At 49.7% G+C, this 14,057-nt stretch overlaps 1 protein-coding gene across 2 annotated transcripts; it reads right to left on the bottom strand.

The window, feature by feature from the left end:
* Positions 1-797: 797 nt before the first annotated feature.
* Positions 798-12,910, bottom strand: LOC148687010 (vespryn-like). Of its 2 annotated transcripts, none has more exons than XM_088663383.1 (5): positions 12,768-12,910; positions 9,806-9,906; positions 9,180-9,275; positions 7,068-7,088; positions 798-2,101 (listed from the first exon to the last, which is right to left on the bottom strand). In XM_088663383.1, exons 2-5 carry the CDS (start codon positions 9,879-9,881, stop codon positions 1,617-1,619), a joined length of 678 nt encoding a protein of 225 aa, XP_088519509.1. In that variant the 5' UTR covers positions 9,882-9,906; positions 12,768-12,910; the 3' UTR covers positions 798-1,616. The 2 variants fall into 2 exon arrangements, with proteins under 2 accessions (XP_088519509.1, XP_088519510.1); XM_088663384.1 differs by having other exon boundaries at positions 11,985-12,846.
* Between the last annotated feature and the right edge of the window lie 1,147 nt (positions 12,911-14,057).

The raw sequence follows: 14,057 nt of genomic DNA, 5'->3' as shown, positions 1-14,057 counted from the left end.
ACTCCCAAAATGTTTACAGAAACCACAGCATACGTACTTTGTTTGTATGCCTATGGAATCATGGAATCCTAGAGTTGGAAGGGACCACAGGGGTCATCCAGTCCAACCCCCTGCAATGCAGGATTTTTTTGCCCAAGGTGAGGCTGTAACTGATTGTCCAGAAGCATTGCCTTACTTTGCATAATGATTACTCTAGGTTGGAAATGGACAGCAGTTTTAAGAGCTGAAGATGGAATGAGAGAGAGGCATTGTCCTTTTTGTCTCAAGGGTTAAACAGGTTTGGCAGGTATCTGAAGCAATACACAAAGAAACCCTCTGCAAACCTGTTTATGAGAGATGACTTATGGCAGTGGTGAGGAATCTTTGGTCTTGGCCTGCTGAAGGGTCCAATGTGGCCTGTGAGGCTCTTTCCCTAAAACCACACCTAACTGTCAATCAGCTAATATCATTGTGTGATGTCAGCTGATGGATGGGACTTGGTCCTGCATTGGCTGCGCCCGCCAGCTCCCTATAGGGAACTGACACACACAGAGAAAGCAGAAGACTTTAATCCTGCACTCATCAGCTGATGAGCAAAACGTTGAATCCATTCACCTGTCAAAGCTCGTCAGCAGTGATGGTGGTGGTGGAAGATCAGGATCTGGCCCACTGCGCCAAGAAAATTCCCTGTTCCTGGTGAACAGGGTATCAAAAACGATGCCTGTTTCTCACACCACCTTCAACTCTACAACATTTGAATCTGAAAGGTTGGAGTTGAGGAATTTCAGCCATACCGTTCCCCATAAAGCCAGAGACTCTTTTTTTTTAATTAAGAAACTTTATTATTATATTTTGGTAATACAGAAAAAAACAGGAGGAGGAGGAGGAGGAGGAGGAGGAGGAGGAGGAGGAGGAGGAGGAGGAGGAGGAGGAGGAGGAGGAGGAGGAGATACAATCCCCAAACCCTTGAAAACAAACATTACATACTTATTATCTAGAATACCCACCTACCCACCCGCAGCTTACCTCCGCCACAATTTGACTTCTTTAAATCTCTATCTCCACGTTTATCTTTGCATTCTCCAAATATATCATTCTTTGTGCATCTAATATTGCTTTTCTTTTCCAATTCATACATATACTTTACATTTTTATTCTAGGCATATTAGCACATCTTTCTTATAACAATATTTTAACATGTAGTCTTCGAAACATTTGCATTCCTTTTTTAATTTTTGATTTGCTTGATATCTTATAACTGATGTTAGCTTTTCCAGTTCTAAATATTCATTTAATTTGCAAATCCACTCCTCTTTTGAGGGCAAGATTTGAGATTTCCATTTACAGTAGAAGCAATCACTACCCTAACTGCTGTAATTGCATTTGGAAAAATATTTTTTTCACTTGCGGTATATCTTTCCCAATCAGACCTAGGAGATATGACTCTGGTTTTTTTTTTTAACAATTGGGATTTTCAACATTTTCTTTAATTCCTCATGTATTACTCCCCAAAATTTCTTCATCTCCTCACAACCCCACCACATGTGTATTGTTGTTCCTGCATCTTTACCACATAAAGCCAGAGACTCTTAAATCCTTAAAAATGCATGGTGTGGCTCTGGCGGGCAATTCTCCGCTCACTCTCTCAAGTCGTGCAGGCGGAGTGAAACACCTCCACCCAGATAGAAGAAAGCATAAACTACCTCTCCATTGCGGGGAACATTTTTCTTAATGACTTTACCAGCCATGTAAAAAGTCACGGTGTCTTTATCACAGTCCAGAAGAACCCCAATGGTTCCAGAGCCTTGGGGAGGTGGGTGGGGGTCGCTTTCCCGACGCCGAAGCCAAAATAAACCTTCCTGCACAATCCCCTCCTCTGGGGTAAGGGAGAGGTAGACATCCCTTTTCACACCCTGCCGCGCTACCCCGACCGCCCATTCCCTCTGGTTTTCGTACACCACTTCCCAGCAATGCTTCCCAGATTTAAACCCTGGAGAGCCCAGCACGGCAGGGCTTTTAGTGAACCTCCTGGGGTTGGGAGGCACGGCGTGGTCCACACCTTCCGATGTCACTGTCTTCCGGTCGTTAGACACAACAAGTGCCGGGTGGGCAGTGTCCGGGTGTTATGTACTGAGCTGAATCCTAGAACAATAGGATTCAGAATCAGCGGGAGCTACCCAATCCAACTCCAGGTGGAAGTGAATCCGCAACCTGATTGGCCTGCTGGAGCAGCCAATCAGGCGGCTGGCAGAAGTGAATCTGCTACCTGATTGGCCTGTAGGAGCAGCCAATCAGGCTGCAGGCAGAAGTCAATCCACAATATAATTGGCCCACAGGTGTAGCCCTGAAGTAGCCAATCACGCAAGGCCCATTGTGTAAATAATGTATATAAGCAGATGGTTTTGGGAAAAGAGCCATTCGTCTTCTCTTCTCCTCCTTGATGACTATGAGCTGAATAAAGAGCATGAAATTCACTCTCGACTCCGAGTATATTTCACTGGCGACGAGGATGGGATCCTGCTGAGCTGACCGCCACCACGCACTGCACCGCAGCACCGCCACCTGCTGCACCGCTGCATCGCACCGTGCATCCAGGCTTCAGCTCCAGGACCCAAGGAACCCAGAATGGCAACCGACAGCAGCTTCTCGCCATTCAAACCAGCATCAGGAGACTGGGAAGGGTACGCCGCCCGTTTCAACTTCCTCCTGCAAGCGAAAGAAGTCACCAACGATGCCATGAAGAGGGCGACATTCTTCAGCGTCTGTGGAGAGGAGACGTTTGAAATCGCCCGGGCTCTCCTTGCACCTAGAGATGTCGCTACCGTCTCTTACAAAACAATAATGGAACGGCTGAAGGAGCACTTCTCACCACAGCCCTCGGTGGTAGCTTGCCGAAATGCCTTCTACGCAAAGCGGCAAGCCCCGGGGGAAACCATAACTGGGTTTGTGACCTCCCTCCGCCAAGCCGCCCGGTTATGCAACTTCTCAGAATTGGAGAACATGCTTCGTGACCGCCTCGTCGGTGGCCTGAGGGACGAGATGTTGCAACGACGCCTCTACGCCAAAAAAGACCTCACGTTCCAGATTGCTCTGGAGGAAGCCCTGGCAACCGAAGCCGCCGAGAGGTCAACGCAAGAGGCACGACCGGCCCCGCCATCCCAACCGAGGGTCTACCACGAAGACCTCACCGACGAATCCGAATCTGACAGGGAGGAAGTACACCGAGTACAGCGGCGCACTCAAGCAGCACACACACCACAGCAGCCTCGACGAGAAGGAGGGAACTGTGCAAGCTGCGGGGAGAACCACGAGAGGAGGACCTGTCGTTTCCGCAACGCAGAGTGCAGGCAGTGCAGAAAATTGGGACACATCGCCCGGGTGTGTCGGGCTCGACTCACCCGTCGACAAGCATCAGATGACCGACCCAGGAGCCCCAGGTCACACGGCACCATGCACCAAGGCAACTCAACGGAGATCACGGACTACCAGGTATTCCAGTTGCCCCATCCCAGCACAGAGAAAATTTATATAGAGGTACAGATAGAGGGAGCCCCATGCCGCATGGAGCTGGACACGGGTTCAACTCTATCCATAATCTCGGCCCGAACATTAAGGGAACTGTGCCCTAATGGGGGTCCCAAACTAAGGCCGGCCCCATTCACCCTCCGGGACTTCCAGAAACGTAAGGTCCCTACTATGGGGGTGGGGACCTTCAGGGTGCAATATCGAGGGCGAAAGCAACAATTGGACTTGCTGGTAGTTAAGGGCCCCTACGTTAGCTTACTGGGACTGGCATGGTTTGGACCTCTGGGGCTAGCCGTTACCGGGGTGAACCGCACTAGCTTACAAGTGGACGTGGACGCCATATGCAAAGAGTTTCCAGGGGTTTTCGATGGGGCATTGGGACGATATACAGGACCCCCCATTGCCCTACAGCTAGACCCCGCTGTACGACCCATCAGGCACAAGGCCCGCCGGGTCCCGTTCGCCCTGAAACCCCGCATAGACGAGGAATTGGACCGGCTCGTGGAGCAAGGAGTGCTGGAGCCGGTGCCCAACGCCCCCTGGGAAACTCCAATTGTCACACCCGTCAAGCCTAACGGTTCGGTCCGCATCTGTGCAGACTACAAATGCACCATAAACAAGGCTCTCACGGCCCATGCATACCCAGTGCCAGTGGTCAGCCATGTCCTCGCCACCCTGGCTGGGTCAAAAATCTTTGGCAAACTGGACTTGGCCCAAGCGTATCAACAGTTGCCTGTGGACGAAGCCACAGCAGAGGCTCAGACGATTGTGACGCACAGAGGGGCATTCAGAGTAAAGCGGCTGCAATTTGGCGTTAGCGTGGCACCAGGCATATTCCAGAATCTAATGGACTCTCTCCTTAAAGGGATTCCTGGCGTCACCCCCTTCTTCGATGATGTACTGATCGCCGGGCCCACACCAGAGGAATTTGAGGACCGCCTCCGCTCCGTCCTGCACCGTTTCCAGACGGCGGGCCTCAAGGTGAAACGGGAAAAGTGTTTACTGGGAGTGCCGCAGGTGGACTTTCTGGGATTTAAGGTGGACGCAGAAGGGGTCCATCCAACCGGTGACAAGGTACGGGCCATTTGTGAGGCCCCAGCGCCCAAGAGCAAGTCCGAACTTCAGTCATTCTTGGGACTATTGAACTTTTACCATGCCTTCCTTCCCCATAAGGCAGCGGTAGCGGAGCCCCTACACAGACTCCTAGATAAAAGGGCCCCTTGGGTGTGGGGCCAGCGACAAAGGGCCGCATTCCAGGCAGTCAAGGACTTGCTCGTCTCGAACTCGGTCTTAGCACACTTCGACGAGAGGCTGCCAGTGGTGCTGGCATGCGACGCCTCTCCCTATGGCATCGGCGCTGTCCTGGGACACCAACTCCCGGATGGAAGAGAGGTGCCGGTGGCATACTTCTCCCAGACGCTTGCTGCAGCCGAACGAAACTACTCACAGATTGACAAGGAGGGTCTGGCAATCGTGAAGGGCGTAAAAAAATTCCATGATTTCTTGTACGGGCGGCCCTTTACCATAGTGACTGACCACAAGCCGTTGCTTGGCCTGTTTGCCCCTGAGAAGCAGACCCCCCAAGTGTTGTCTCCACGTGTCCTCAGGTGGTCAATTTTCCTTGCCGGCTACCAGTATGCACTAATCCACCGCCCTGGGAAGGCGATGGGCCACGCAGACGCCCTCAGCAGGCTACCACTACCAGAAACAGGCCCCGACCCAGCGCCTGCGCAAGAGGTTATGACCCTGGAGCTGCTTCCCGACCGACCCATTCAGGCACAAGAAGTTGCGCACCATTCCACAAAAGATAGGGTCATCTCCCGGGTCCTGGACTGGGTGTGGCGAGGATGGCCCAGCAGCAGCCCCGGGCCAGAATTCGCTGGCTACACAAACCGCAAACATGAACTGTCGGCCCACAAGGGGTGCCTGTTATGGGGAAGCAGGGTTGTTGTTCCCCAGCCCCTCCGCAAAAGGGTCCTCACAGCCCTACACGAGACACACCCAGGGGTAGTGAGGATGAAGGCCCTTGCCAGGAGTTATGTGTGGTGGCCGGGGATTGACAGAGAGATAGAGGCCTGGGTCCAACACTGCCAGACCTGCCAAGAATCCCGCCCGGATCCCCCAAGGGCCCCAGTCCAGCCCTGGGAGTCCGCCCGACATCCATGGTCACGCTTGCACGTGGACTTCGCTGGCCCCTTCCAGGGAAAAACATTCTTCATAGTGGTGGATTCCTACACCAAATGGCTGGAGGTCGCACTGGTACCATCCACTTCTACGGCGGCAGCCATCCGGGTACTACGTAAGCTGTTTGCGACCCACGGGCTCCCTGACACTCTCGTCTCGGACAATGGAACCGCATTCACGTCAGAGGAGTTCCAGACCTTCACAGCGCAGAACGCCATCCGCCACATCCGCTCAGCACCATTCCACCCTGCCACCAATGGCCAAGCGGAGCGCATGGTGCGGACCACCAAGGACAGCCTCCGCCGCATGACACAAGGGGACTGGGAATACCGCCTTGCCGCATTTCTTCTAGCACAGCACAGCACCCCAAGCACAACGACGGGCCGGAGCCCAGCTGAATTACTAATGGGCCGGCGCCTTGCAACTAGACTGGACCGACTTCACCCCGACAGAGCTCAGGATGAGGTAGTGGTGGGGAAAGGCAGGAACCCCCGGACATTTGTGGCCCAGGACCCAGTGTATGCAAAGAATTTTGGGGCAGGCCCAGCATGGGTACCCGCCACAGTCACCAAGGTGACCGGTCCCGTGTCGTACGAGGTACTAACGGAAGGGGGGCAATGTTGGCGCCGCCACTGTGACCAGCTACGGCGACGATTCCCAGGAGGAACCCGGGAGGAGAGCGGGACAGAGGGGTCCCAAGGGGACAGCAGGGCAGTGAGGCCTGTAGAGCGAGAGGGGTGGGCAGGGGAAGCAGAAGCAGTAGGCACAGAGGGGCGCCCCGAGGCTGGAAGGACACCGGAACCAGAGCTACAACCTAGTGGTTCAGTGGCGCCAGACCAGACAGCCCCGGCACAGCCAGCAGCCTCGGAACACGAGCCAGAACCAGAACCCCTGACCAAGGAACACCCCAGGCCACAACGCACACGGAGGCGGCCAGCAGACCTTGGGGACTACGAATGCAACTTCCCGAGCAGGACTGGAACTTAGAGGGGAGGGGTGTTATGTACTGAGCTGAATCCTAGAACAATAGGATTCAGAATCAGCGGGAGCTACCCAATCCAACTCCAGGTGGAAGTGAATCCGCAACCTGATTGGCCTGCTGGAGCAGCCAATCAGGCGGCTGGCAGAAGTGAATCTGCTACCTGATTGGCCTGTAGGAGCAGCCAATCAGGCTGCAGGCAGAAGTCAATCCACAATATAATTGGCCCACAGGTGTAGCCCTGAAGTAGCCAATCACGCAAGGCCCATTGTGTAAATAATGTATATAAGCAGATGGTTTTGGGAAAAGAGCCATTCGTCTTCTCTTCTCCTCCTTGATGACTATGAGCTGAATAAAGAGCATGAAATTCACTCTCGACTCCGAGTATATTTCACCGGGTCAAAGGTCACTTTAGCTGCAACTGGGGGGGGGAGAGAGAACATCAAAGCATCATGGGCCCAACCAAGTCCTTGCAGAGGAGGGGTTGGGCCAAGCCTAATCCCCCCACCGGCTGTGTACACACCATCTATTTAAAGTAAATAATACTAATAATAATAATAATAATAATAATAATAATAATAATAATGTATTATTTATGCCCCGCCCATCTGGCTTGGTTTCCCCAGCCACTCTGGGCGGCTTCCAACGAAAGATTAAAAATACATTAAAACATCAGTCATAAAAAACTTCTCTACACAGGTGTCTTCTAAACGTCAGATAGTTGTTTATTTCTTTGACATCTGATGGGAGGGTGTTCCACAGGGTGGGTGCCACCACTGAGAAGGCCCTCTGCCTGGTTCCCTGTAACCTCGCTTCTCGCAGTGAGGGAACCGCCAGAAGGCCCTTGCGCTGGACCTCAGCATCTTGGGTGAACGAATTCTGGGAATGGTAGTTTGCCCCATCACAGCTCTGTAATTTCCCGCACTCTCAGCAAATTACAATTTTTTATTTTACTTCGACCCAGACCAACACGGCTACCTACCTTTAACCAGACTTAATTTGTGTGTGAGAGTTTTGGCTAGAAGCTTCTCTTGTTCTGCACTGGACCCAGAGTTATGGCTTGGGGATCTCCCTGGGAACCAAATACGCAGGCAAGACCAGTAGAGTGCTGATGCTTTGAGCCCCTCCATCTTATGATCAGGTTGTGTATATACAGGGCAGCTGTCTATCAGCTCCATCTGGTACGCAGGCTGAGACCCTACCTGCCCGCAGAGTGGTGCATGCTCTAGTTATCTCTTGCTTGGACTACTGCAATGCGCTCTACGTGGGGCTACCTCTGAAGGTGACCCGGAAACTACAACTCATCCAGAATGTGGCAGCTAGACTGGTGACTGGGAGCAGCCGCCGAGACCACAGAACACCGGTCCTGAAAGACCTACATTTGCTCCCAGTACGTTTCTGAGCACAATTCAAAGTGTTGGTGGTGACCTTTAAAGCCCTAAACGGCCTCGGTCCAGCATACCTGAAGGAGCGTCTCCACCCCCATCGTTCTGCCCGGACACTGAGGTCCAGTGCCGAGGGCCTTCTGGCGGTTCCCTCACTGTGAGAAGCCAAGTTACAGGGAACCAGGCAGAGGGCCTTCTCGGTAGTGGCACCCGCCCTGAGGAACGTCCTCCCACCAGATGTCAAAGAGAAAAACAACTACCAGACTTTTAGAGGACATCTGAAGGCAGCCCTGTTTAGGGAAGCTAAATTAATACTTCTGTTGGAAGCCGCCCAGAGTGGCTGGGAAAACCCAGCCAGATGGGCAGGGTATGTATGTATGTATGTATGTATGTATGTATGTATGTATGTATGTATGAATAAATAAATAATAAAACCATAAATCTTAAAGACACCACATTCTTTGTTGACCTTCATTCCAAGAAAACGGAACCCTGCCTGGCTAAGCATAGGCACCCCTGGAGTCTTTTGCCGCTTGGAGGTTGGGGTACTCACAAGAGCACATTTCTGTGATGGTCCCTTCAGCAGAGGTGCTGCATCTGACACCCTTGAGTGCTGCTGGACTACATGCTGGCTGGGTTTGATGGGGCTTGTAGTCCAACTTTTGGAGGGTAGCTGTATCCCAACCTCTGAATTTAACACAGCTAGGGGCTAGGGCTCTCATATGTCTGGAATTTCCTGGACATAGCAGTCAGAACAGTGCCCAGGTAGAAATCGCTGAAATGTCCGGGAAAATCCGGACATATCGCAACTGATGTCAAAAGCCTAGATTTTGGTGAATTTCCTTTAAAATAGTTCGAAAACTTCACTTTTCTTATTTTTGATATTCCCCCCCCCCCACAAAAGCTCAACTTTGTCAAAACTTTTGTGTCCAGAGCCTCACTTTTTGAAATGTGTCAACCCTAACAAAGCCCCAAAGTGCCTTGCAACATCGCCAGCTTTCAATGCCCAGGGCTTTTCTAGCATTATTTCCCAATTCAGCCAGAATGACTTTTAGAAAGTTGCATCATCATCATCATAATCATCATTCCAACCCTCGTCCCACAGTCTTATTTTACTCATCATTTACCTCGGTAGCATCCCTTTGGTAGTGAAGCCAGGACTTTCCCACCACCTCTCTGCTCCGCGAGAAAGCACAGCATTAGCCACAGGATACAATAGAATCCTAGGGAGGCACAAAGGGGGAAAGATAAGGAAACAAAAAACAAGATGCTTCCATAAATAGAGCCAACACGGAGTAGTGGTTAGGGTCTTGGACTAGAACCTGGGAGGCCAGGGTTCAAATCCCCACTCGGCCATAAAGCACACTGGGTGAACTTGGGTCTGTCTCTATTGCTCAGCCTACCGCACCTCACAGAGTTGCTGTGAGGAGAAGGTGGGATATAAATGTAATAATAATAATAATAAACTAGGATGCAATGGGGAGTTTATTGTGGTACTTCTGTGTCCTTTATACAGGATGTTCGGTATTTTGCAGAGAGCTTTATGGTCTTTGCTGTGTTTGACCTCAGAGCATCCTTGCAAGGTAATTTTCCTCTATATTACCAGACCTGCCAAGGAACACATTGGGTTTAAGCCAACCCTGACTGACTTGGATGATGGCCCGAATCTACAAATGTAGGTCCAGCCTTGCCTTATGATATCCAACGGGTTCTGAGAGAAAACGAATACAGTAGCAGCAGTTGTAGCCATTACCTTTGAGCGTCGGCTGAACACTGCTTCTCGTTGGAAAGTTCCGGAAGCTCATCCGAGAGACCAGAGAAAACGACATGGCTGCCAGGGCCTCTTCCTTCTCACTGAGGGTGGCCACAAAGTAATAAAAACAAATGAAATATAATAAATATTTGTTTTTGTTTTTGTTTTAAAAAAATACAATCAATAGAGACTTTTAGGGGGGAAGTTGTTACTGGTTTGTTACATTGGAATCAACACAAAAACACAAAGCAGTAACCATGGAGCTATTAGATATGATGCATTTAACTGTATATCTCTATAGGTTTGTACGGCAATTATATATTTCATACTCATGGAATTCGGGGGGGTGGACAGTATTAAAAACCAAAAGAAATACTCTTTGTCCAGCTGTTAATCCCACTGTGAGTGGGAGATTGCGATCAGGACTACACTGATAATAGGATCCATGGAGCGGAAGGTGGGAAGTCTAGAGATTCGGAGAAATCTCTCAATATGGATATTTTATTTTGTACATTCATACCTCAGAAGTCAAATGTAATCTGTTCCGGAAGTCCATTCGACTTCCAAAACATTCAGAAACCAAGGTACGGCTTCCGATTGGCTGCAGGAAGCTCCTGCAGCCAATCGGAAGCCGTGTAAGCCGCGTCGGACGTTCGGGTTCCAAAAGAACGTTCGCAAACCGGAACACTCATTTCCAGGCTTGCGGCTGGAACGTTTGACTCTCAAGGCATTCGGCTTCTGAGGTACGACTGTTTTATTATAATTCTACACTTGTAAAAACAAATAAAAATATTTTGAAAGGCATCAGGACTACACTGCAATGGGAGAGGAGCATAAACCAGTGCTATTTTCATAGAAAAAGAGGTGCTAGAACTCACCGTGAATGCCTCCCTTGTTCTGTTAAAACGGCGCCCACCTGAGAGGTGCTGGAACTGAGCTCTGGCTGAGAAAAAGCCCTATGTAAACCCTTTCCATTGCTGTTCTTTTAATTAAACCACCTCCACAAAAGCTATTATTTACCTCATGGAGCAAAGCCTACAAAAACCTGTATTATACTTCCCTCCCCAGTTTCTCTATCTCGGTAGTGGTGCCCGCCCTTCAGATGTCAAGGAAATAAGCAGCTATCCTATTTTTAAAAGACATCTGAAGGCAGCCCTGTTTAGGGAAGTTTGTAATATTTAATGCTGTATTGTTTTAACACTTGATTGGGAGCCGCCCAGAGTGCCTGGGAAGACTCAGCCAGATGGGCAGGGTACAAATAAATTATTATTATTATTATTATTATTATTATTATTATTATTATTATTATTATTATCTCCAGCATGCAGGAGGACCTCTTTCAAGGCCATGCAAGACCCTTGAGCAAAACAAGAGAACTGAAATCCAGAAAGGTGTCCTTTCCTCTGGCCGGCCAACGACACAATCTCTTGCACAAGGTCTTGAGGTGCACAAGCCAACACACAGCCTCTTTTTTTCTGTTTTCTTTTTAAGGCCTTCCATAATGAAGCTTGCTAGCAGAAGACATGCACTAGGTCATACCACTTGTCTTCCACTAGCCCTTGCACCACAACTCACAGAATTGCAGCACTTCCACAATTTATTCAGTTTATGTATCACAGTTTCATGGAGATCAAGGGGGGGAGCTGAAAACTAGGGTGGGTGTAGGATTTCCAGCTGTGAACCCTTTTAATTTGGGGTCAATAAAAAGTCCAAAAGAACCAAGTTAGGCAAGTCAAGACTTGTTTTAATCATCAGGGATCACGATTTACGGTGAAGAAGCAGTCTCACATTTTCAATCAGCATAGCATTCAGGTGGCAGATCATCACATCCTGACATATGTTTGGAAAGGCATACCGCTTAATTTTTATTTTCGACAAAATTTCGACATGTTTCTGCACAAAGTAAAGGTAATTGTGCTGGGCCGCGAGATTTGTGAATGAGAAATGTTCAAAATGTTCAAAAAGCCAAATTCTGGTAAGCTGTTAGTTTTTGGATTTCAGCCATCATCATTGACAGATTTTTTAAGCCATGTAACCCATTCCGCAATGAAATGAAACACATGAAATATTCCTCTTGGCATCATATGATCCTGTACAAGATGCTCAATAGATGTTGCATTGCATTTCACAAGCAATTGTTCCAGCAATCAACACTTATACCCACATCGTAATGGCTTACCTTGTTTTCCAGAAAGAAATGTATTTTTATTTGCGCTGACAGTGCCCAGAGTATTCCAGGGAGCTGGCAGGACTTCTCTGTGGTTAATGACTGGAGCTCACTTCGCTGAGGGCTTTTAAATGATCCAGCAAGGATATGGCAAATCTTCCAACAAGGATGTGGGGACTCATCTTACCCTTTCCTAAATTGCAAAACAACCTGTGGAGCCTGTTCTATAGCCCTCTCCAAGTGGCTTATAGGGGAGCTAGTAAGTAGAAGTTTATTCTTTCTTTTTGAATTCTATAAGTTTTAGCTGATGCAAGTTCAGGAAACGTTGCAAGCCACCAGGAAAGACTTCATTTAGGAAGAGAACGTCTTTTTTTAAGCCGTTGTACCACATATTGAGAAATGATATTGTTGCACACTCAGGTGGTAAGAAGTTCTTGCAGGGGTCAGCAAACTTTTTCAGCAGGGGGCCGGTCCACTGTCCCTCAGACCTTGTGGGGGGCCAGACTATATTTTGGAAAAAAAAAAAAGAACGAATTCCTATGCCCCACAAATAATCCGGAGATGCATTTTAAATAAAAGGACACATTCTACTCATGTAAAAACATGCTGATTCCCGGACCGTCTGCGGGCCAGATTTAGAAGGCGATTGGGCCGCATCTGGCCCCCGGACCTTAGTTTGGGGCCCCTGTTCTAGAAAGTGTGCTGCCTGGAATTGGGGTTCCTTTAGAAGAAAAAGCACCGGACACTTGAGGCACTTAATATACAAATGTACAGGGAGAGGATAAGTGTTCCTACCTTGTAGATGATCTGCTGTCTCCCGCCAGACTCCCAGAGACAGAGAGAGCTGTTCACAAGCTGTCTTTAGGTCTGTCTAACTCACTGTCTGTTCCCAGAAGTGCCCCAAATGCCATTTCTGCACAGCCCAGGGTTGGACGCCTCCCTCATCATTACCACTCCCAACCTCTGAAGGCTTTCATATTTAAAACACAAGAGAGAACTTCAGTTTCGGTCCCATTGATGGAGCCATCCTGGCAATGAACCAGCAAGCTGCTCAACAAAGGCAATTGTTTGTGCCAGTATCACTTACGCTTCCATGGGGCCCAGGAAGTGACGCACAACAATCAAAAAGGACAATGAGACGTACAACTGGTTCCAACACACGTTGTACCTATTGAAGCTTTTCTTTTTTTCTTTTTACAAATAGGAGAGAGAGAAACGTCATCAGCTGACTTTTTAGCAAGAATAGCATGCCATCGAGCCTGACGTCAACATTAATTGCTTTGCGTTACATTGATCAATGATGTAAGCCAGGGGTCCCCAGACTTACCGGCGTTTGGGCCGGTTCCCACCGCGCCGATAGCGCGGCGGGCCGGAGGGCGGGGGAGCGCGCGCCTGTGCGGGCTGGCGGGCGGGGGAGTGCGCGCCCGTGCACATGCTCACGGGCGCTTACTGGCGTGGCGGCGCGCTTCCAGGGTGGGGAAAGCGCCGAAAATCCGTTGTGCGCATGCGCATGGGCCTCCCCCGACCCGGAAGTGCACCAGAAATGACTTCTTCCGGGTCGGGAGAGGCCCATACGCATGCGCACAAAGGATTTTCGGCGCTTTTTTCCCAACCCGGAAGAGCGCTGCCACGCTGCGCGCCGTAAGAGCGGGCGGCGGGCGGCGGCGGGGGTTGTCGCGGGCCGGATTGGCAGGCTAATTGGGCCGCATCCGGCCCCTGGGCCGTAGTCTGGGGACCCCTGATGTAAGCCTTACAAAAATTATATGGGCAGTCCATACATCCAAGTAGGTATTAGAGTGATGATTATACACTATGCAGTCAAACATATAAAGGGCAGGGAGACCTTCAGAACACCAAGAAGTACTTGGGCTTGCCCTTGAAGATTATTATTATTATTATTATTTCTGACTTTTAGAAGACATCTGAAGGCAGCCCTGTACAGGGAGGTTTTTAATGTTTGAGGTTCTTAGTTTTTTAACATTTTGTTGGAAGCCACCTAGAGCAGGCATCCCCAAACTGCGGCCCTCCAGATGTTTTGGCCTACAACTCCCATGATCCCTAGCTAACAGGACCAGTGGTCGGGCA

This window comes from Zootoca vivipara, chromosome 2 (genome assembly GCF_965207765.1).
Source record: "Zootoca vivipara chromosome 2, rZooViv2.hap1.1, whole genome shotgun sequence".
NCBI classification, from domain to species: Eukaryota; Metazoa; Chordata; class Lepidosauria; order Squamata; family Lacertidae; genus Zootoca; species Zootoca vivipara.
The sequence above is the reverse complement of the archived record's forward strand: the minus strand, read 5'-3'. Positions and strand labels throughout refer to the sequence as shown.

Coding starts and splice junctions, on each gene's coding strand:
- LOC148687010 (XM_088663383.1), bottom strand. CDS start 9,881: ATGTCGTTTTCTCTGGTCTCTCGGATGAGCTTCCGGAACTTTCCAACG. Junction 7,089..9,179: donor ACCAAAGGGATGCTACCGAG/GTAAATGATGAG, acceptor TCCCCCCCCCAG/TTGCAGCTAAAGTGACCTTT. Junction 2,102..7,067: donor TGCAGCTAAAGTGACCTTTG/ACCCGGTGAAAT, acceptor TCAGTACATAAC/ACCCGGACACTGCCCACCCG.